This window comes from Styela clava, chromosome 11 (assembly GCF_964204865.1).
Source record: "Styela clava chromosome 11, kaStyClav1.hap1.2, whole genome shotgun sequence".
Classification (NCBI taxonomy): Eukaryota; Metazoa; Chordata; class Ascidiacea; order Stolidobranchia; family Styelidae; genus Styela; species Styela clava.
This window is the reverse complement of record NC_135260.1, coordinates 1,070,763-1,093,404: the sequence shown is the minus strand read 5'-3', so window position 1 is coordinate 1,093,404 and position 22,642 is coordinate 1,070,763. Positions and strand designations below refer to the sequence as shown.

At 36.1% G+C, this 22,642-nt stretch overlaps 1 protein-coding gene across 1 annotated transcript; it reads right to left on the bottom strand.

Annotated features, from left to right (window-relative positions):
• Positions 1-113: 113 nt before the first annotated feature.
• On the bottom strand, positions 114-20,750 carry LOC120347011 (uncharacterized). Its single transcript, XM_039416816.2, has 12 exons — positions 20,589-20,750; positions 19,052-19,165; positions 18,034-18,183; positions 13,704-13,814; positions 13,446-13,607; positions 8,015-8,128; positions 7,760-7,924; positions 6,553-6,678; positions 5,945-6,103; positions 5,373-5,660; positions 4,371-4,571; positions 114-2,340 (listed from the first exon to the last, which is right to left on the bottom strand). Exons 1-12 carry the CDS (start codon positions 20,737-20,739, stop codon positions 2,162-2,164), a joined length of 1,920 nt encoding a protein of 639 aa, XP_039272750.2. The 5' UTR covers positions 20,740-20,750; the 3' UTR covers positions 114-2,161.
• Between the last annotated feature and the right edge of the window lie 1,892 nt (positions 20,751-22,642).

Below are 22,642 nucleotides of genomic sequence, written 5' to 3'. Positions count from 1 at the left end.
ATATGATTGATCCTCTTTGATGACGACGAAGAGCGAAAACAATTCACATCTCTTTTCACGGGATTTTTACACAGAGCTCTAAATCAATTGAAATTGCTAGCAAGAAAATTAAATACAATCGACGAAAACGTCATCAGGGCGTACTTATGTAGGAATATTTATTGGTTTTAAAGCTTGTCTGCTTTCTCATGAGTAACTAATCCATTTCGCTCATAGCAAGGCTTATAAGCAGAACCGGATATATTACTCTCAATGGAGCATATTTTAAATCCACCGTTTGGCAACTGACAGTACCAAACTTTTTACGCAAGGCGTTATACGTTTTCGCTAAAAATGAGGCCCTAGACAGGCAAAAATGGACTTATTCACCCAATATTAACGATGGAACACCACGCATAAAATAACACATTTTAGCACCACATTTTTATCCAAGCGTTCTAGCTTTTCTTCCAGACTAAGGCCCAGACAATCGGCAACACTTTTTGATATAGCAATGGCTATATAGTACTAGACTTATTCGATATATGAAGGTGAGTAAGGTACAAATGCTCACTTTCCACATGGGTATTCTGGGTTCTCACTCAACTTAGGCACCATACAAGCAGAGACGCCTGTACTCTCCAAGTATGTGAACCAAGATTGGGACACCGGAACGTAGTATGCATACCCATTTAGGGTTAGGCCATAACTTCAGGTACAGATACTACGGGAGTCTCTTGGCTAGTTCCCGAACTCCTAATAAAACTAAAATAAGGGGGATTGGAATAAAATTATGGTCTAACCCAAACCTGGTACACATACTACGTTCCGAAGTCCGCCATCTTGGGTCACATAATTCGGGGTTACCGGGACGCCTTTATTAATTTAGGTATAGCAATGGTTGAAGTATAATACCACACTTATGAAGACTTAATTCGTTTAAATACAAGTCTTTCAGTACTCAGTTATTTAGTACCACAATTCGACGTGAGGCATTTAAATTTTTGCTCAGAACAGAGCCTAGACAAGCAGAGACAGACGATAGAAATCGGACGATACGTGCGGACCGCTGCTTGAATGTTGAACCAGACCACAACGGCTATTAGAAATACTTCACCAAACAATATATTTATTAAAGTATTCTGTCTGCGATTAAAGAGCGTTAAATGAGCCTAAGATAATTATTCATGAACAGTTGAAGTTCATAAAAACACCAAAAAAGCAACTCTTGACAGGCTGACAAATAAGAACCAAATTATTCATCAAATGTCACATAAGATATATGAATACTGAATTTTTCATCAATATACATTACAATGTAAAGCCTTTACTATGTACACTATTTAAAGAAAGGAAATTTGTGACTATTTTTAGCATCAGATCGCACACGTAAGTTATTGATCTCGATTTACTCTTTAGCTCCATCTCGATGAACAGAGCACAATCATGAAATTCTAAAATCCCACAGTGAAGTTTTAGGCCCTCATGGGTAACAAAAACTTTTGTGTGTGAATGAACCATGCCAATAGATTTAAGAAAACGGCCAGAAAAGGGGTAGGTTCAGGTTTATTGTGTAGTTGCATGAGCGATTTGACTTAATTTTGCCCGGAGCTGCTCACAGGGGCGTGGCTAGTAATTTTCAAAATGGTGTTCTGAAATTCCTAATGACCAAGTTTGACCGTAAAAGCAAGCGGGTCCGAGTGTGTTTCAAGATTCTTAACTCGTGGGATTTCAATGGTCTTGACGAGGGTCTAAAAACTGTTTCAAGCTGAAAAGATTTCTGTGTATAATACAGATAAATGGGGGTACTCCCGAAATGTGCAAACAAAGATTGCGGACACCGGAACATAGTATGTGTACCAGGTTAGGCCATAATTTCATGTACATATAATACGGGAGTTATTTGGCTAATCTCCGAACTCGTGATAGAACTAAAATAATGAAAATGGGAATAACATTATGGCCCAACTATAACCCGGTACACATACTACGTTGGTTCACATACTTAGGGAGTACCAAATACGACCGTCACGACTGAATTTTCCAGGAAAAAAAGGAATGTCAGTTGCTGGATTCAAGTTTTATTGCGTTCTTATATAAACCAGACTTATTAGCTCAAAATAGTTTTTTTTGTGGTTTTAAAGTGTTTTTCAGTCCAGTGTGAGTGTTTTTCCAGCCATTCTTATCCCACGACTTGATGACAACCTGCCGTGACATCTCTTTCCTGGTAGGTGTATCTTGCTGTGCACCCATTACAAGCTCGAACCGTACAAGTTGCATACTGATAATTCGGGCACTTAGTATGTTGACATACATCTGGACATCCTAGAACCGGAATCTCTCCGGGACCACATGCTGCACCTAAAATATGTTAAATGCTAAATTGGGGAATATACTATTTGAAATACCTAACATCAATGATTCTTCATGAATAATCTTATCATATTCATGAACGTTTGGCCTAATTTGCTACCACTCAGGCCTCCCATATCCCATTCAATGAAGCGCAATGATCCAGAATTATCATTTAATTACAAGCATTCCCAATGCTACTTCTTAATTGATCAACTTCAGAGTTCAGAAATTAGATGGAGCAAGGATATGGCTCTGTGTTTCTGCGCGGTTACTCGCATGTCAATTAATATTCAGAAATTATCATGCTAAGGATTCGTGTTTAATGAGAACTTTTCAAATTTCGTTCCCCAAAGCCGAGCGTTGGAGTCGAAATTAATCGTTTGTGAAATTCAGTCTGATAAGGTAATTCACAGCGCTATGGCTTTCTATTTGGTACTCCCGAAGTATGGAAACCAAAATAGCGGACACCGGAACGTAGTACGTGTACCAGGTAAGAGTTAGGCCATAATTTCAGGTATAAATACCACGGGGGTCACTTGACTATTCCCCGAACTGGTAATAGAACTAAAATTGGGATAAAATTATTGCCTAACCCCAATCTGGTACACATACGAGTTCCGGTCCGCCATGTTGGTTCACATACTTTGGGAGTACCTTATATTTAACCTGTGAAACAGCGTTTTCCAACCTTTTTTGGTCGCGAACTAATTTCTCATCGGCGAAAACCTTTGCGGACTCAAGGTGCGTTTATTGGCACTCTGTGTGAAGAAGCAACAAAACCAAACACAACGGGATTTGAACGAATTTTAAAATCGGAAATTCGCTGCAATTACGCGTCCGTTTAAAGAGCCGACTTTTTTAGTGTATAATGGCCTTTTCTGTCGCATTATATTCAATCCATGACAACGACGAGAATTTAAAATGTCTTTCTATTTTAATTGTGTTCATGGTAACTCGCGGTTGCGTCGACTTACGACAAGATGATAGATAGCATTACTTCCTTAAAATGCCACAGCAATCTGCTAACCTATTGCCCGATTATATTTAGTTTTGATACATATTTTTAGAGATCTTGCAAATTTGTTATCGTCGTTAGAAAAATCCAATTATCTGCTATAAATTACCAGAAAGTACAACTTGATTTAGTACTTATTAAAAATATATTCGAAGTATATTAGTAAATCCAAAATACATATTCACCGCCTTGCTATATCATTAATTTAATGTTGATTATTTTAATCTGCGGTTGTGTTGACGAAATAAAAGCAATACTAATCAGAAAATATCATGCCAATCCGTGGACACAAAAATGCGTGGTAAAGTGCCCAATTATATTTTGTTTTGATTCGTATTTTTGTGAATTCAACAAATCTGAGCCGTTCATACAACACTTACGGCGCTCCAGTACTGTACGTACCAATGTGGAGGCCTAAGGAAAAATGCCCTGGTACACATACTACAGTATCACCCGAAATTTTGTGATTTGCAATGTCTAAAGAAGCGTTTTAATCGGTCGCGTACGATCACAAAACAAAAGTTATGGTGTTCTCCGTTTTATTTTTAGTATTTTGTATTGTCGCTTTTCAATTTAGAAAATTTGAGTTGCCACCATTGACACCTACTAGAAAAAAAATTGAATCCTCTTTGTTCGAACTCGGGAGAAACACCACGCGTGTGCTCGTGTTTTCGTCTGGAATTCGCAAGTGAGTTGTGAAATCCAATCGTTTTGACCTGTCGAGTCACCTGTTACCAAATTTTCAAATAGTGAATTGCGATTCTAATAGTTGAATATTCGAATATATGCCCAGCCATAATCAGTCACTAGTAATAATTGACTTGATTTAATGTTATGTGAATAAACTTGCTTTCTATGTTTCATGTGAATTTTAGCGTAAATCGTAACGTGGCTGATAGTTAACTTTCGCAAAAACGTTTACGGCCCGCAGTGAATTTCTGGCTCGTTGCGAACTCATTCAAACGCTACGCGGACTCGGGTTGGTAAACACTGCTGTGAAATATTGTTTAGTTTTTAGTACCTGGGTTTACTGGTTGTATTCTTTGGCATGTAACTTGTCTCCCTGTATAAATATCCATCCAATATGCCTGGCATCTTCCACACTGAGTCACGCGACATCTAGCATTCGGATGACCCGGGCACACTAATCGTCTTCCATACATGTCGAGACATTTATCTTTAGAGCAAGGGCTGTATATCTGATAACCTGGATTGCATTTGCCTGTAAAACAAAGAAAGTGATAAGCGCATGATTGTTCCGGCTCGTTTAAACGCTGAGATCTTTAGTTTAATAAAATGTTGCTTTATCTGCTTTTTGCGAGTCAGTTTCTGGGGTCTCAGGCTACGTAATGAAAAATGTTGGAACTGATTTGGCGAAAACTATTACCCTTATTACTAGTTGGAAAGGCGTATGTTAAGGTTATTAAAAAGTATATTGGTTTGTGAACGACAGCTTATCGTCTGTCATTAAACGACGAGTATCAACAGCAGCGCATCGACTGCTCAATCCTCCAAGTCTTTGCCAGACACTTTAACGAGGCAATGTCTTTATTTATCAGCTTACGATCGCGGTACAATACGATTGCAATACAATACAATCGCAGTACAATATGATAAATAAATGTTGAACAATGACCAATTTATTTACTAAATACCCAACGCATGAAAATGTCCTAATCACGCGTAGAACTGGGATAAAATATATTAAAAATGGATAGCTGTGGTGAAATTGCTCGGGGCTATTTAACTCAATCATGTCTGGTGAAAAAGCAGGTCATGACACTATTGAAAAAAAAGTCCAAATTAACTGGTTTGACTTCGTTTCGAATTAATAACGTGAGAAACATTAACTATTGGGCTCAGTTTTAGAAAAAAAATTTCAAAATAACATAACTATCTCTATAGGTGTTTCAGGTGTGATGTCCTGCCCGATTTTTATTAATGACAATTTTCAATGACCAATCACCGATTAAGATCGTAAATTTCCCCCCAATAGTACATTCCTAGAATCAAGTATACTTACATAATGGCGTGATGAGTTTCCTGGTGTGCTGATCACGGATATTGACGCAACCTCCTATACTTGGTTCACAAATTGCACCGAGGTTCTTTGAACAAACACATCGATTTGACGGGCAACGAACTGGTGCCACTGGTAATATTGGCGAAACTGGATAAATTGGGGATACTGGATAAATTGGGACTACTGGATGAATTGGGACTACTGGTGCTACAGGAGGTCGCTGTCGGCGTGTGGACAAAAGCAGTGCAATTAATGCAAAGTCAATCTTCTTTCCCGGTGGTTTTGGATCTGAAACAAAAACAGGTTTATAAGTTTATTTATTTTGTTTCAAAAAGTCAAGCCAAGCACCAACAGCTTAGTTCTGCATACCCTACTCAAATTCCCAATTTCTGAGTTTGCCCATTCTACATGTAATCACATTGCGGCAACGCATCGAAAACAGAAAATAATATTTCCTGGGCCTTGTTCAGCCTTTTTGTAGTGAAGTGATGTTTATTATTGATTCATACAACTAACTCGAGTGGAGAAATATCGCAAATTAGCTGAATTCTGCAATGCCTTAAATTGCTTACCTGAAAGATCCACACAAGCCGTTCCACAACCTGTTGAACAGCATACTTCATCGTCTTCACAATCGTCAGCTTTCGTACAGGTCGGGGTGGTTTCAAACTCATCACAAGTATCTCCAGGAACGTCGGGAAATGGACATTCCTCATCAAAACCGGCAAATGCTGGATGGTTATTAAATACCTCTTAGCCTTTTGGACCGCCAGTTCACTAATGAATGAGCAGTATTTCTACCCCCTGTTTAGCGGAGTACGGGGAGATATCGAATAATATTTGAATAGTCCGAACTTGTTTTGAAAAAGGCACCAGGTGTTTATCTTTATCATTTATAATTTCTAACGAAAATATACTTCTTGATTTAAATATTTTATTTTCTTCAGATGTTCGAAATCACTGTAGTTTTGCATAAAAAAGTCGGTTTTGAAATAAAATAAGTAAAATATGTTATCTATTGCTAACCATTCTGCTGTTAATTTTTTCCTTACTAATATATAATTTTGGATTATGAAATACACTACATTAACTATGCAGCTGTGGTCAGTCTGTTTTTTTTTAGAAAACCCAAAGATATTATGAAGAATGATTCGGTATTCAATTGAGCATGAAAACTTACGTGTGGCGCACATGGTTCCGCTGTATCCGAAAGGACATCGACAGTTGAAACCTGTAGTAGAATCGTCGTCCATGCAGAGTTTGTTGTGATCGGTGCATGTTTTACGATCAACGGGGTCTTTACAACCTGTATAATAACAATATTTCATTACATTTAGCGCTAACGTTTTAGTATCAAGATGAAATGGGAAATTATCTAACTTAATCCTACCCTACGAAAAGTTATATCATAAATGCGCGAGATAGTCTGCTTATAGACAGATATCACTCGGTTTCAAACATACTGGTATAATAGAATTGATATTCCTAAGCAATAAGTATATATATATGTTTTTCTCAAATTGTTTATTTTTAAAGGTTTTCCTTTTTGGATTAAAGCTCTCGGTTTAATCCTTCACCGAATTTTGTCCTTGTATTAAATATTTAGAAGAATGTCACAATGTTTGGACTTGACATTCCTGAGCATTCATTTATCGTACACGTTCCCGACACAACCCACTGCTTTAAAGCAAATAGAAAAAGCTTCGGTCGTGTTTATTTATATTCGTAGACGTTTTATATAATTTCATGTCAAAGGATTTTCACTTTTGTGAGATTATCGAGTACTTTTTGTTACTGAAAATTTATGGTAATGCTTTGGGTGTTTAGAATTGATTCCGATAAAATCAAAACTGAGCTAATTATTAATCACTGGAAAAAAAAATGTGGCATCGGAGATATTTGGTGTGTTCGTGATTAAACAAATTAGCATATAACGAAACCCTGAACTAGCAGTCACTCACTATCATGTATGATCATACTATCTAAGCCATTGTAATATTTATTTTTCACCCTTAATGCTGTTTTATTCGTATTATAACACTCTTATTACATTTGACCAATGAATCTGAGCTGCTTCTGATTTTGGCATGTTTTCATGGTCTGTGCAATAGCATTGATTAATCAATGCGACTTTTATTCTATGGCGTTACTATGGCCATGATTTCAATCTGAACCTGATGAAAGAAATATATATTCTAACCCGGTGAATTGTGTGTAATAAAAATTAATGTTATCAAATAGGGTTTATCAATGTGTCCTTTATAGCAGAGGTCATAACTATTGGGACCATATCCATATTGGTTTAAGTAACCGCTAAACTCATAACACAAGCAAATACTCCTGATAAAGTAGTGAACATAAAAGATATTAGTATCTATAGCACTGACCTATTGGAATACAGTTGGTTGAACATCCATTTGCTCCTGGGCAACATATTTCTCCATCCGGGCATTTGTTAACATTTTCAGAACATTGGAAGTCTATTTGGGGAATGGCGCAAATATCAATCAGATTGTCGGGAAAAGGGCATCTGTCGTCGATGCCACTTCGTCCTGTTGAACAATATAATTGTGTCTCACATTACTAAACTAGACCAGGTCGAAATTCAGAGAAATGCAAACAAAACATCGAAGAATACTCACGTTCCATACAATCATCTCCTGTATATCCAAATGGACAAGCACAAACAGTGCCTGTCTCGTCCTGAGCGCACATATTATTTGCTGGGCAATTCGCGGATGCTGTGCAGGTTGTTTCTGAATATCAATTGAATGAAGTGAAAGGTCACAACATCTATAAAACGACGTAATAGGTGACCCATTATTGAGCCCAAATATTAATACAACCAAATACCTCATCACAGCACTATAATTAATGTTATGATGTCAAACAACAATACTGTGATTCAGCATTATAAATGCACTGATGAATCAAACGTTAAATTTTACCAGGCCCAACTGCGGGAACAATCATTGTGATTTTGCAGATATTTGTTTTATACCTTTGCAAAACAATATGAAGGCAGGCGCGCACTGAGACAATTGGGTGGGTTGATGTAAAAATGTTCGAATTTCTTCACAGTTTACACAATAGTATCGCTTGGCACTAAGAAATTGCCACATTTACTCGAGGTGTTTATAATTAGTAGCTCCGTAACACTAATTTTACCAGTTTTAAATTTGATTAGAATACGCTCCAAATTAAGCTACGTTACCCTGTAACAACATTCCTGAATTTTGAAATTCGCTCCAAACTTATTACAGACATTTACCCCAGCATTAAATATTTTACACAACTTTTTGTTTTAAATATTGGTTGATTTTTAATGGAAAATATATATAAAAGCTAAAATTACAGTCTGCCCTTCCAAATCGAACTTTATAAAGCTGACATCAGAATTGACAATTTTAAAACTGTACGTCCACTGCAAAATCGTCAGTGACCAGACAATAATAAAATGAGTGAATCCGCAACTCAAATTTCTTTTGTGCTCGTGATGTACCTTTGTATCCTTTCTTCAATATCGGGGCGCAGTCGACTTTTCTCCCAGCTAATCAATGTTCAATCAATTTTTTTATTGTAAAGTAAATTGTAGTCTTTGGGATTTTTGCGCAGAGCTTGGGATATCTTTAACAGCCATAACGGGTAATTTATCGCTCATGTTTATGTCCATGAACTATCGTGGTATATTATCGAGTAGTGTTTTATTTTTGTCCTCGACGCTACCGCGGGTTACGTTGACACTATTAAAACAACACAGCAGGACATTTTAAATGTTAGTATTGATTAAATATTTTCCGCAACAGAAATTTGACGACTAGGGTGATCGGAGCCGTTGTATAGGAAATTCCGATTTTACAACCTCCCTTTTGAAAATCTTGGCTACGCACCTTGTTTCAATACATAAGGGCGAATGTTTAAATTTTTCAAAATAAATAATTCTAAAAATTACAAAGAGAGAACTGCTTTAAGCTGGTTTTCTGATCAAAGTTTGAAGCTATATTCACCAGATTATTTCAATAAAATTCAGTTGTTCAAAAGACAAAGATATATGTTTTTCCCAAAACGATTATTTGACACGTTTGTCCTTTTGAATTAAAGCTCTCGGTTTGCAATGAAAAGTCATACACCAAATTTTGTTCTTGTTTCAAATATTTAGAAGAATGTCACTATGTTTAGACTTAACATTCCTGAGCATTCATTTACGTTCCCGACAAAACCCACGACCCGCTGTTTTAATAAAGAAAATAGAAAAATCTTCGACCGTGTTTATTATATTCGTAGCCGTTTTATACCATTTTGTGTCAAATGATCTTTACTTTAATCAGATTATCGTGTGAGCACTGCTTGTTACCAGATATATATTGTAATGATGCTTGAAGTGTTTAAAATTGATTCTGATAAAATCAAACCTCAGACAGCGTTAGTTGTTACGAAAATCAGCTAAATATATTCGCTGTGAAAAATAAACGTGGCATTTCAGATATTTGACCTGTGTTTTCGATTTCCGCAAAACCTTTTTTGCCTTTAAAAAGCGATAGACATTAGTAAATTTTATGAATTAGCTTATGCGAAAAAAAACCTTATGTAATAACTTCTGGCCTTGAACGAGATGTCACTATCATGTCGACATATATTTTGGCAACCATGGTAATAATTTATGCCCAATTCTGTTTTCGTCTTAACTCATTATAGCATTCCAAATACATTTGCATTAAGTTTAGAGAGGATTTACCACGAACAGACTTATTTACATGACTACCCACGACAGCTTGTCCTATAGTCAACCCAGGTTGGGAATTACTATACATTTCTGATGTGCAAATAACACGCGAGTATGAAAACACTCATGCAACTTGAATTTATGAATATATTCGTGTCGTTTTGATTTCGTGATGAATGGGGGTAAAACTAAAATCGGAATTTCCCGGCAATGGCAGGTGAGATATTAGAACATCGATACAACAACGTAATATGTGAACTGAGATATTATTAATACAATCAAATACCCCGATGACATCACAGGAATAAATGGATGATAACTAACAAGATACATTAATAAAAACTTGGTTGCTTGACAAGGGCAGAACGTCTGGAACCATCCAAAATACCTTAAACTTTGGAGATTTTTTTCAACCAGAAATGGACAAAATTAACGTTTGGTAGCTATTCGGATAACTATCTTTTAGGTGACAATAGTGTCAGTCAGTATCAGTTTATCGGTCGATGAGAATATATAGTAACACAAAATAAAATCCCAAACATCGATAGCCTATACTAGACTTGGCCAATCATTATTCCATTGTAAAATGATCGTGGTCTTGTAGATATTTGTGATCTTGCAGACGAGTCAAAAGTCTATTCTCAGTCGGATGAGGTAATGAATTTTTTTTATTTATTCCATAGAACCGTGTGGTACATAGAACTTGTTAGTTGTTACATTTGCTCGAGGCGTTTATGATTTATACCTCATAACACGGTTTCGCGACAACTCCGACTATACCGATTTCAAACGATTAAACTTGCGCTACCCCGTGAAACATTTCTATATTTGAAAAGTAGCTTTCAACTTTATACCTATATATACCCTTGCACTAAATATGGAGCTCCCGAAGTATGTGCACCAAGATGGCGCACAACCTGAACATAGTATGTGTACCAGGTTAGGGTTCAGGATGTACGCCATCTTGGTGCCCATAGTTCGGGAGCGCCCTATAATGTTTTGTATCTTTTGTACCCCGACACTAATACAATATGTGAGATTTGAGAAAAACACCCCCACCACGTTTCAAAATAGAAAATTAGTGATTAACCATTAGGGTTTGGAGTTAGAAATGATTTGAAATCTGAATTTCCAACACAATCTGCATTCTCAACCCAAAACCCAACTGGATAATTACTAATTTTCTTATATTATGCTTTGGTGAAGGCTTTGTAGAGAAGATCCGATATTTTTTCCAAACATCTCAAATTTTATTTGTTTTCAATACAAGAAAGCGATGCTCAAATATATGGACACGAAGTGGTACGGGTATTCAATCTGTCACAACTACATTTACCGGTACGGCAGTCTTCACGACCAGCGCAAAAACGGGGCCAAAACGTACCGTAAACTTCGCAACACAAACGCCACAGGGTGCGCAATTTTTGATGACGTCATTACACACAGAAAAATAATCCCAAAGAGCTCACAAATTTTTTGACAAATAAATGAGAATAATATCGAAAAATACAATCCTCAACCAGCGAAATAATCAAGGCAATTAATTCGCCGAGTATTTAAAGAAAAAAGTGATTTCTTTCCTAATGATAATAAGAAAAATTATAACAACAACATAATAACAAAACTCTCAATAGATCCACTTTGTGTCCAGTTTGAATGAGCCACAAAATTACTGTCATAATAAAATCATCAGATTAAACATCTGCGAATTTAAGATTAATTACGGTTCACCGTAAAAAGCATTTACAGAAAATTTGAATCGAGCTTGGGTCAAACTCATGATCAAACAAAAGCAGTACTACAGCCTAAAATACCACGACGATATACGGACATAAAAACGTGGGAAACTGCCTGATCATATATAGTTTCGATTTTTGTATTTGCTCCGCTCATTCGCAGTGCTGCCACTTGATATTATTTTTAATATATCACCGTTAGAAAAATCCCAAGATCAGCCATATTATTCCATATTATTGATATTTTGATTAGCTTATATATCGTCATAATTCGAGAAAATATTCTATTTCGGCCCGGGGGGTATTCAAGAATGGATACATCGCCTGCACAATTTCCTGTGTTTCAAATTAAGTGACTATGCCGTAGCTTCCAAAGGCAACTAACTAAACATGTGTGCCGTAGTAATAGTACACGAAATTTTGGCGATTTACGGTGTCTAAACCAGCGTTTCCATCTGGCGCTGGGCTCCTAAAACAAAATGTGGGGTGTTTTTCGATTTGTCCCACTTCAATTTGTCCCACTTCATCCTTAACGTCTGCACTCCGATAAATAACCACGCCACACTATTGAAAACAATAGGCGAATTTAACAAAATTAATCCCGTGAAATTCACAGGCGCCCTTAGCGACTTTTGAGCAGTCGCTGACAGTTGATGATAAGAGAGTCACATAATCAAGTACAGCTCGTTTTATTTATACCATTTTTTTAATAATGAAATAACGAAAAATGAGGCTGGCGTCCGAGTAAGAAAGTGAGCGAGCACGCCATACTGCTCGCCTCAAATCTCTATTTGTACTCGTGCAATGCATAAGAGATTGAAGGGGAATTGTACGGAATTCATATTACCGCGCTTCATGGGGGTTTTGTCAATACTTTCGCGCACAGCCATTACCCAAACAATTCTGACTTTTTTTGATTGCGACACGTTTTCACGCTCTATGCTATGCAATAGCGTTGATCAGTGGAAATTTTATTCTGTCGCGTACCATGTATATGATTTCATTCTAAGTTGGGTTATTAAATAAAAAAAAATTATATATTTACTCTTACCCGGCGAATTTGGTGTAATAATATGGTGGAGCAGGCGTAGTCAGGACTTTTTTAAAGGGGGGTTCCGAAATTTGTAACTGCCAAGTTAGACTGTGACAGCCAGGTGGTCTGGCCGATGGCCGCAAAACGCGTGTTTCCAAGAGATTTGATGTTCTAAAAAGCGTTCCAAGTTACGAGAAAATGTGTGATACAGAAGAATGTTTTTACAATAAGAAACTAAGGATTCGCCAGGAACAAGGACATCAATTAGAAATTGCGGACTAAATAAATCGTCTTATTTGGTTGCAATCACTTCGTTTCTACATTGCGGCATCCGGAGACGGAGACACAAAGTTTTATGCGCTTACTCGGCGCGTGGCAAGTCTCGCCTATATTAGTCGTCAATTTCAAAAAAAATATATATCTTATTCCAAAAGTGGAGACAATTCAGATAACGATTTGAGCCATTTCCATATTAGTTTACAAGTGGTTACTTATGATTTTCTGTTGGTTTTAAACTCATAACATAAGGAATTACACTTGCGTAGCAATGACCGACAAAAGCACTATTATCTAGGACTTACGTAATGTAAGACATCTGCTTGAACATCCATCAGCTCCTGGGCAACATGTTTCTCCTTCCGGACATCTGTTTTCACTATTACATTGGATGTCTAGATCGGAAAGTTCGCAAAGGTCAATCAGCTCATTCGGATAAGGACATCTGTCGTCTACGCCATCTTCTCCTGTTGAACAAATATTTTTGTTTCACTCATTCTCACATCACTAGACTAGATAAAGTCGAAATTCCGAGAAATGAAAACAAAATATCGAATACTCACGTTCCATACAATCATCTCCTATATATCCAATTGGGCAACGACAGGTATTACGTTCAAATGGCTGTTTACCGCACATTTTATTTTCCGGGCATTGCTCGGTCGTTGTACATTCTAAGAATTATTAATAAGAACGAATTGACAGGTCATAACATCAATAAAACAACGTAATATTTGGCCTGAGCTATTATTGTGCTATTATTTGTGCTTAAATATTAATACAACCAAATACCCCAATAACGTTACAGGAATAAATGGATGGTGACAAAAAATACATTAATAAAAACGTGTTTGCTTGCCAAGGTCAGAAAGCCTGGAACCACACATGAAAACTAAAATTCTGAAGAATTTTATTCAAGCAGAAATGGACAAAATTAAAAGTACCTGAAGTGAAAATAGTGTCAGTCAGTGTAAGTGCGGGTTACGTTACGAAAATATTATAGTAATTACTGATACAGAATCAAATTGATCTTTTTCCGCTAAATCAAACAAACAAGTCTTGTTTTCATTATATATGTTTCTGAAGATAGAATCTCGCACCGTCCATATTGTTTAGACTTGATATTCTTAAGCATCGAAAACATTAACAGATAGCGATCCTGAATGCACGTATTCGTCGCTCATTATGTTTAATACTACTCAGAATCGTTGTGCCACTCTGTGTCAATTTTTTTCAACTTTGAATTATCGTGCCAGTACGGATTATTACCGAATATTTATTGTGATGCTTGGCGCATTTAGATCTATTTCCGATGAAATTAAATAATCCCAAACATCGACGGCTTTTTCTAGACTTTGCTAATTATTGTTATCATTTGCTCAGGGCGTTTATAACTTTTAACTCTCAACACGATTTTTCCAATGTCTGCAACTCTACCAATTTCAGCTAATTAATCTTGCGCTACCTTTTAATAACATATCTGACTTTTAAAATTAGCTTCAACCTTTTTACAGAAATATACTCTGCAATAAATATGTTTGCAAAAATTTATTTTTCAAATCCTAATTTTATTTGTTATAACGTATAAGTGAGCCACAAAATTACTGTCATAACAAAAATATCAGACCGAACATTTGAGATTTTAAATAATCACGGTGCAACGTGGAAAGGATTATCTGGAAATGGGTTCCAAGATGAAATCTGAGGGCGTGGGTTATCAGTCGATGCGTATCTAGCGCCGTGTTGGCGTGACACAGTCTTTAAAATGTAAACAACATACAAAAGTGTTAAAGATGACCGATATATTTCCGACACAAAATGCTTACATAAGGGAGTAGTCAGTGAAGAGAATATAATTCTAAAAAATCTATATTTTCACTCACTGACGAATCTGAAAATTAGGTCAATTCAAAAAATAAAAGTGAAAAAGGTCTTGACATTCTCAAACCAAAAGTAATATCAACCGTTTGATTGATGGTTATGCCCATGATGTATTCCGGAAAGTGAATTTTATATGAGCATCTTTATTCCAAATCACAGTCTGACCACAGCTTGCTAATTTATTGTTTCTATGGCGTCACACGTATTGTGGAATAGTCCGTCATATAACTACATATTAGGACCCTGTTTTCAGCGATTTCTAGTTTATTCATTTTTCCTTCTAGAGCGTTCGAACGGTTTCGCGAGGACGTATCATTTGCATTAAACGCAAGGTGCATCTCTGCGTATAAATTGGCAAAGGTGGTTTTGAATATCACCATAAGTAGGTAGAATAATGTATATTATGTATCCCCCCATTATGTATTTTCTAATTTGTATGGGTGCTCCCGAAGTATGCGAACCAAGATGGCGTACATCGGAACGTAACAGGTTAGGGTTAGGCGATAATTTTTTTTCCAATTTTTTTCATTTTAGTCCTATTATCAGTTCGAAGACTAGCCAAGACCCTCCCGTAGTATTTATACCTAAAATTATGACCTAACCCTAACCTAGTACACATATTACATTCCGATGTCCGCCATCTTGGTTCGCATACTTCGGGAGCCCCTTTGTATGTATTATCAAAATTTAAAATCATCATGTTTGTATATTTATTCAGTAGCGCGGCCATCAGGGATATCCGGGTCAAGATTTGTCTGGGATTGTTCAGTCAATCTTGCAAGAATAGCTCAAATTTGACTAATTCGCAAGATTGTGAAAATACAGATCAAGTCTATATAAATTTGGTCAGTACAAAATCGGAAATTCCCATTCTTGTCGAAACATTCGACGCGATTACGAGCTATAAATCGTGATTGCGTCTTATTTTGTAAAAATGGGCAAAAGGATTGCTCGTAACTGTAGGATGGTCCAGGTAATCGCTTGTCGGCTACGGCTTCCACCACCATCGAGTTCATGCTCCCAAAATTACAAATAACTGGCTTGGACTGGTGACCTAATCCGTCTTATCGGTTTACTTTCCCTCGGGATATGTAAATGCTATTCTAAGCTGTGGGCATGTTTAATAATACTCGAAATAGTTGTGCCACAGCGTGTCAAATCTTTGAACTTCTGTGCCATTAAGGATTGTTTATTGTGACGCTTAGCGTGTTTAAAATTAATCCTGATAAAATCAAAATAGTAAATAAACTAAAAAAATTTAAAATTTAATTGTGGCCTTTTTTTGGGACCATGAAAATAACTTATTTTTGTTCCCCTATGCCCTATGTATACTTTCAGCTATCGATTGTTGATAGTGCACGACCTCACTATAATATTTCTCTAGAATTTAGGTTCATTGGTTTCTGGTCAGATAAAAGCATCTGTCGTGTTTATTTTTATTCTTTGGCGTAGTCGTTTTATACCATTTCGTGCCAAATGACTCGCTTCTTCAAATCCCAAACATCGATGGCTTTTTCTAGAATTGTCTAATTATTATCCCGCCGTAAAAGTACAGATATTTGTGATCTTGCTGATAATGACCGGACCCTTGAAACTCAATTTTCAGATGAATAAGGTATTTTTTTTGTTTATTCCATAGTACCGCGTGGTACTGATCACTAATGACTTGTTAGATTTTCTCAGGGCGTTTATAACTATTACCTTTCAACGCGATTTTTGCGATGTCTGGAACTCTACCAATTTTCTAATCTAATTTTTATTTGTTATCCAAGTATACTGTTAGTGAGTCATAAAATTCCTTTAATGACTAAAATATTAGACCAAAGATTTGAGACATTAATCACGGTGCACGTTAAAAAGGGATTTTCAGAAAATGAATTCCAAGATGTGTTTATGGGTGTTCCCGTGTCATGTGTACCAGGTTATGGTTAGGCTATAATTTTATCCCGATTTTGGTTGTAATAGGAGTACGTGGACTGTCTCTGTTAGCCAAGTGAATATACCACCCATAGGTTTCTGTCCCTTTGAGTAACTTGATATAAAATTGTCGAACAAAATTAGTTATCTCCGTATTGGTATTCATACTTATTCATATTCATACGCCCAACAAAATTTACGGCTTACACGCAATAGATTATCAGCTACACAAACAATCGCGGATTATCTAAATGACGTAATGCACTTTTCCGCAAATATAATATATTTCTTTTATCTCATCCGTGCTCTAATATGACTCTCAGAGTTGAAAGACTTTTTGTAAAAAAATATTTGATTTTTATGCGCCATCGCTATCCCACCACAGCCCGTTATTATAAAGTAAAAAGAAAATGACTTCATTCCAATTTTGGTTTATCATTTGTGGTCACATTTTTATTTAATAACAATAAGAAATTTTTTTTTTTTGGGCTGATCGAGTTCGGAATTAATTCCTATAATATCACTTCCGAGATATACTAATTGAAGAACGATTATACCCTTTTCATTACCCTTCCTAAGTGTTAAACTTTCGGTCTTAACAAGACTCCGGATAAATATTCATCGATTCATAGAGAAATGCCATGATTAGAAAGTCTGAAAGCTCATCGTTACAGGTAAACTGGGGTAGATATTTCAAACTATCATTTTGTTTTAAAATATTCAACCCTTTTTTAAAGGTACCGGTAGAGAATTTTATGACAGCTATTTCTAGACTGATTTTTGATTACTGCATCGATTAAACTACAACTCTTTTGAAGGCAAAATGATGATCGACTTATTTGGTTCATACTTAAATTTCCGAAACACAACCAAAAACTAACGAATGAATCGCGAAAACGAGATATTGTTTACTACCACGACTGAAAATCTTTCTGAGTGACAAGGCTGTCTGAGCGGATGCAAAAAGACCTATTGTGACGTCACCCTTTACATCTTGCTGATTGGCCAATATTACAAAAAAAGGTAGTTGATGCTCGGGGGAAACATCCATTACAAGACGAGAAGTGAAGATAGATTGACAAAACCAATTCTTACCGTCATCAGGTATGCAAGTTATTGCACAACTTGTTGAACAGCATATAAATCCCGCAGAACAACCGTCTCCGCACTCGTCTGATATATCATCGCATACTGATGGTATTTCTTCAGGTAGTTCACATTTTTCGTCGATAAATTGAGTGTTAGCTGAAAGTTGTAAATAGAATGTAAGTTGGGATTTTTTCCAATACAAGGTTCATTTATAAACTCTTACTACTATCAAAATGTCTATCGAATTTCAATTGAACTAAAATATGCCTTTTGCTGTAATTCAAGATCGTTTAGGAAAATGAATTTTCTACTGGTGGGATCGGATTTACATATTTATCCCGGGTAGAGGAGAGCCGATAAAACGGCTTAACCATATGACAAACCACGGCCTCTCGTCCGGTTACCATTCTATGTCGGGTATGGCATTCGTTAGTTTTTTGTTTTCGGAAGCATGGACTTGATGGTGGAGGAACCCGTATACGACCAGCGGTTACGTGAACCACCCTACGTCAAGCCTAACCTGGTACACATACTACGTTCCGGTGTCTGCCATCTAGGTACGCAAACTTCAGGAGTATCCAAATAATCTTTATATTTCTCTATGTGGTCTGTGTCATCGAATCGTTATTGAATGCCATTCTTAACTCTAAATAGCAAAATCCATACCCATTCATTTCAAATATAACGAGAGTATTTGATGCTTCTCAGAATCTATAACTCATGGTTATGCATATTTGAGTGACTTCTACAATACAGAGTGTCTCAAAAGTAAGTACACACTTTTAATTTTGATTTGCTTTTCAGGTACTTATCATAGAGCGTTCATTTCTTCAGAAAACATGGTATAGATAAGTAGTAAAATTAAAGGTGGTTGATGAAAAATGCAAACAATACTTAAATTTTAATACTTATCCATACTATGTTTTCTGGAAAAATGAACGCTCTATGACGAGTACCTGAGGAGCAAATCAAAATTAAAAGTGTTTACTTGCTTTTGAGACACCCTGTATTTACTTCCACTTACGTTCTTTGCAGTCGACTCCTTTGAATCCAACTGGACAATGACAATTGGCGTCGTCGACAAAATGGCAAATTTCATTTACTGCAGTGCAATCGTCTCCCGTAGTGCATGGGTCTCCTAAAATGAAATATACGGTCGGTTTATTCGACGGAATAACACAATCACATAGATAGTTCTCCAATACGATGATGACTAACGGTGGCGTATCTGCGCAAAATGGCGCCCATGGCAGAGTCTAAAAACGCGCCATCTTGATAGTTGTTTGACAATTTATATTGACTATCATCGAATTGGCGTACTCGTACGTTATTATTTGGTAAAATAAGAGTTTCAGTTATTACCAATTTGAAATTATTTCGTTGAAACTTTTCATGAATAATAATTTTCTCTGTTATTGCGCCCCTGTTCAAACGACGCCCATGACACGAGCCAAGGCTGCCACACCCCAGATACGCCACCGAATTGACCAGTACTTTGCGCTTGGTGTGATCAGACGTGAAAGAATTACTGAACACCCCGGCTCCGAGGGAGTATTTTAATGGCCGATAGTTCACCATCAAACCGAAAGATTGAGAGTCGAAAAATAAACACGCGTAGACGTAAGCCACGAAAACTTAGAGTTTGCAACAACAGCCTCTCATCGAATGTTGAAACCAAAACAAAATTCAATTATTAATCTCCACTGCATATACATTATATGTATCATACATATATATATCATCAATCAAATATGTTGCTCTCATAACATTTAACATACGCACTTGTTCGCAATCTATAACCTCAATATAGCATATCTGATAATTTGTTAGGTCAACATAAACCAATTACTAAATTGATAACTAACAAAGTTGTGATAATAAAAAACACGAACCCGTGCCAGATAATTGTCCATTTGCAGCAAGAGCAAACGAGAATAGGATTGCGGAGCAGAAATATTTATCCATCTTGGCAGAGTTTGACGACGCTGCTCTCACCTCACTAATAATATCTAAACTCGGATCTCAAGTTTAAATCGGGCCTTAAAAATGTATTTTCCCTCAGGATAACGCGATAAGAGAAAAAAATCGTTTATTCAAGTATTTCAGGTTTATCGAGACTTGTCGGCTACATTATCAAACAGTCGATTAGTTCGTGCATAAGATCGTGGGTTTGGAGAAATTATTGTAGTAATTGTATCTATCCCGGGCTGATACAACTAACCACAATGGAAAACGCTGAGATTCAGAGATTAATTAAAAAATGATTAAATATAAAAACAAAAAATAATGCCTCTTGATATTTTCGTGTAGAAGCTTGATCTTAAATTTTGCTATTCACTTTTTACATATGAAAACAACAAAAAATTTATTTTATTAGTTTGCCTCCTGTCCGAGTCCTTATAAATGTTTAGCAAACCAAGTAGCCCAAATATTTTATTTTGAACCTCACCATTATATCAAATAACGAGACGAACACACTAGATAAAAATTCAGGAACGATACCGAAAGTTTATATTAGATTTAAAAGCGAGAGACGTAAATGTACTACATGACAATCTCACCTGGTGACAAAGAAATGAAAAAACATGACGTGATGCTCTCTAATCGGATTTCAACTCTTTGAACCCCAAAAATCTTCATGGGCATCCGGTAAGAAGTGTGCAGCTTTGACACCATCATATCTCGCAAACCGTATACTATATATTCAGACATGTTTTGTGGGACCTCCAAGAATAAATATAATTGTAAAAATATGATAAAATGTTGCGATAATTAAAAAACATTAAAATATTTGAAAAGCTTGAAAAATTGAATTCAAAATGACAGTGGATTTGACAAGTTACTCAATTACCAACGATATGTGGGATTTGATTTTATCAGAATTGATTTTAAACGCTCGAAGCATTACAATAAACAATACTGACAGTTGACACGATAAACTAATACGTGAAAAACATTCGACACTGAAAGATATACAACTGCTCTTATGTTCTATATTTAAAATTCAAATCGAAATTGAATTTTAAAAATCTGACTATGAAAAATACTCGGTAACAATCTTCGCAGACAATCTGATAAAAATACAGACGCCCGACCGCAATTAATATTATGATTTCGTAGATTGTTTGAAATATTAACGATGTATGGAATTTTATCAGATATAAATTTAAACGATAAAAGCATTACAATGAAAACCGTTGACATATACAACACATGTATAAACAAGCTTTTTCACTTCGAATATTCAGCACAATAAACCTATTGTTTTCCATACTGTTTCGAGTTCAAAGTTATATCTCGGACAACCTATGACCCGGATAACACATGATACACTTTTTTTTACTTGAGTACATTGCTATGGATAAATAAATAGATAGAGATTCTGTAAATATTGAACTTGTTATTTTTCCCCACCACGTCAGTGCATGGCCATGTGCCATTCATACAATAACCAAATCATTCATCTCGCAAACATCAGGGTCAAACGGGCTCTAATGGATCCAAACCATATACCGCAACCAGTAAGTCACTTCGCTCATGGTACATAATTTTGGTCTCAGATCGAGTAAGAATACGTAGCTATCTTTCGTGTCTTTGTAAAGAGCCAGTATGCTTACCAATTTCAAAATTAAATGATATTGCACTTCACTAAATTGGTGTCTTTCCGCATGCTGTTTGCTTGGGTAACGTACAGTGTTTATTTCATCCATGTTTTTAATGATAGACTAAATTTTTCAAATATACTAGTTTCTTTTTGCACATATGTTGTCAAAACGAATGCACCTTACTTCTGAAAATTAACTTTCCGAAGATGTTTCTCAGAAAACTCGGGTCGGCGGTATTGTCAGCATATACGAAGTTAAGGTTAAAGTCATCCAATTTCACTGGATAAATCAACACCCAATAATACCAGAAATATTAAACAAAGAGATACACATTTTATTATAGAAATTCCCGATGTAAGTATCGCTACTTGCACAGAACTACAATACAAATTACACTACAGAAACTTGCAACCATTTGTACATGTCATGGTATTAAAATATGCGTATCGCAAATTTTCAACAAGGTTACATTGCCAAAATATATTAGAAAAATATATATACTACATGCATGGAATGCAGGATAACGGCATATAACAAGGTTACAAGAACAACTGATAATACGTAGTGTATAAAATAATATATTGCCTATTTGACCTGAGCTCTTGCTGCAGTTTTGCTACTACTGTTTTTCAATGATTTTATTTGTCTCTCTTTTGCGTGAATATTTAACCTTATATTGAGAAAATGTTTCAAAATTAATAAGCGGCATTGTGGCAAAAAGGGAAATTATATTTCGAGCTATCAATTTTATCTGTCAGAAAAGTAACTGGCGAACATATATTATGAAAGGCATTAATATTGGCGCGAAATATAGTTATTACTTCGCGCAAAAATACGATTTCTTTTTTGGATGGGTGGCATAAATATTCGGTAAAACTATCAATTTTAAAATTTTGATCACGTGTGTAAGACCGAAAAATAGTAAGTAACAATTGTGGGCATTCATCGGAATTTCCATAGAAACAAACAAACAATTTGAACCCCAACTTTATAGGGTTCCGCCGGAAACA

Bases quoted from the DNA above. Each gene is read 5' to 3' on its own strand.
- LOC120347011 (XM_039416816.2), bottom strand. From the start codon at position 20,739: ATGTCTGAATATATAGTATACGGTTTGCGAGATATGATGGTGTCAAAG. The intron at 8,129-13,445 runs GTAAGTCCTAGA...ATTGATATTCAG, and splicing joins AAGCAGATGTCTTACATTAC to AAACAACCTGCACAGCATCC. The intron at 6,679-7,759 runs GTCAGTGCTATA...GTTATTATACAG, and splicing joins AACCAACTGTATTCCAATAG to GTTGTAAAGACCCCGTTGAT.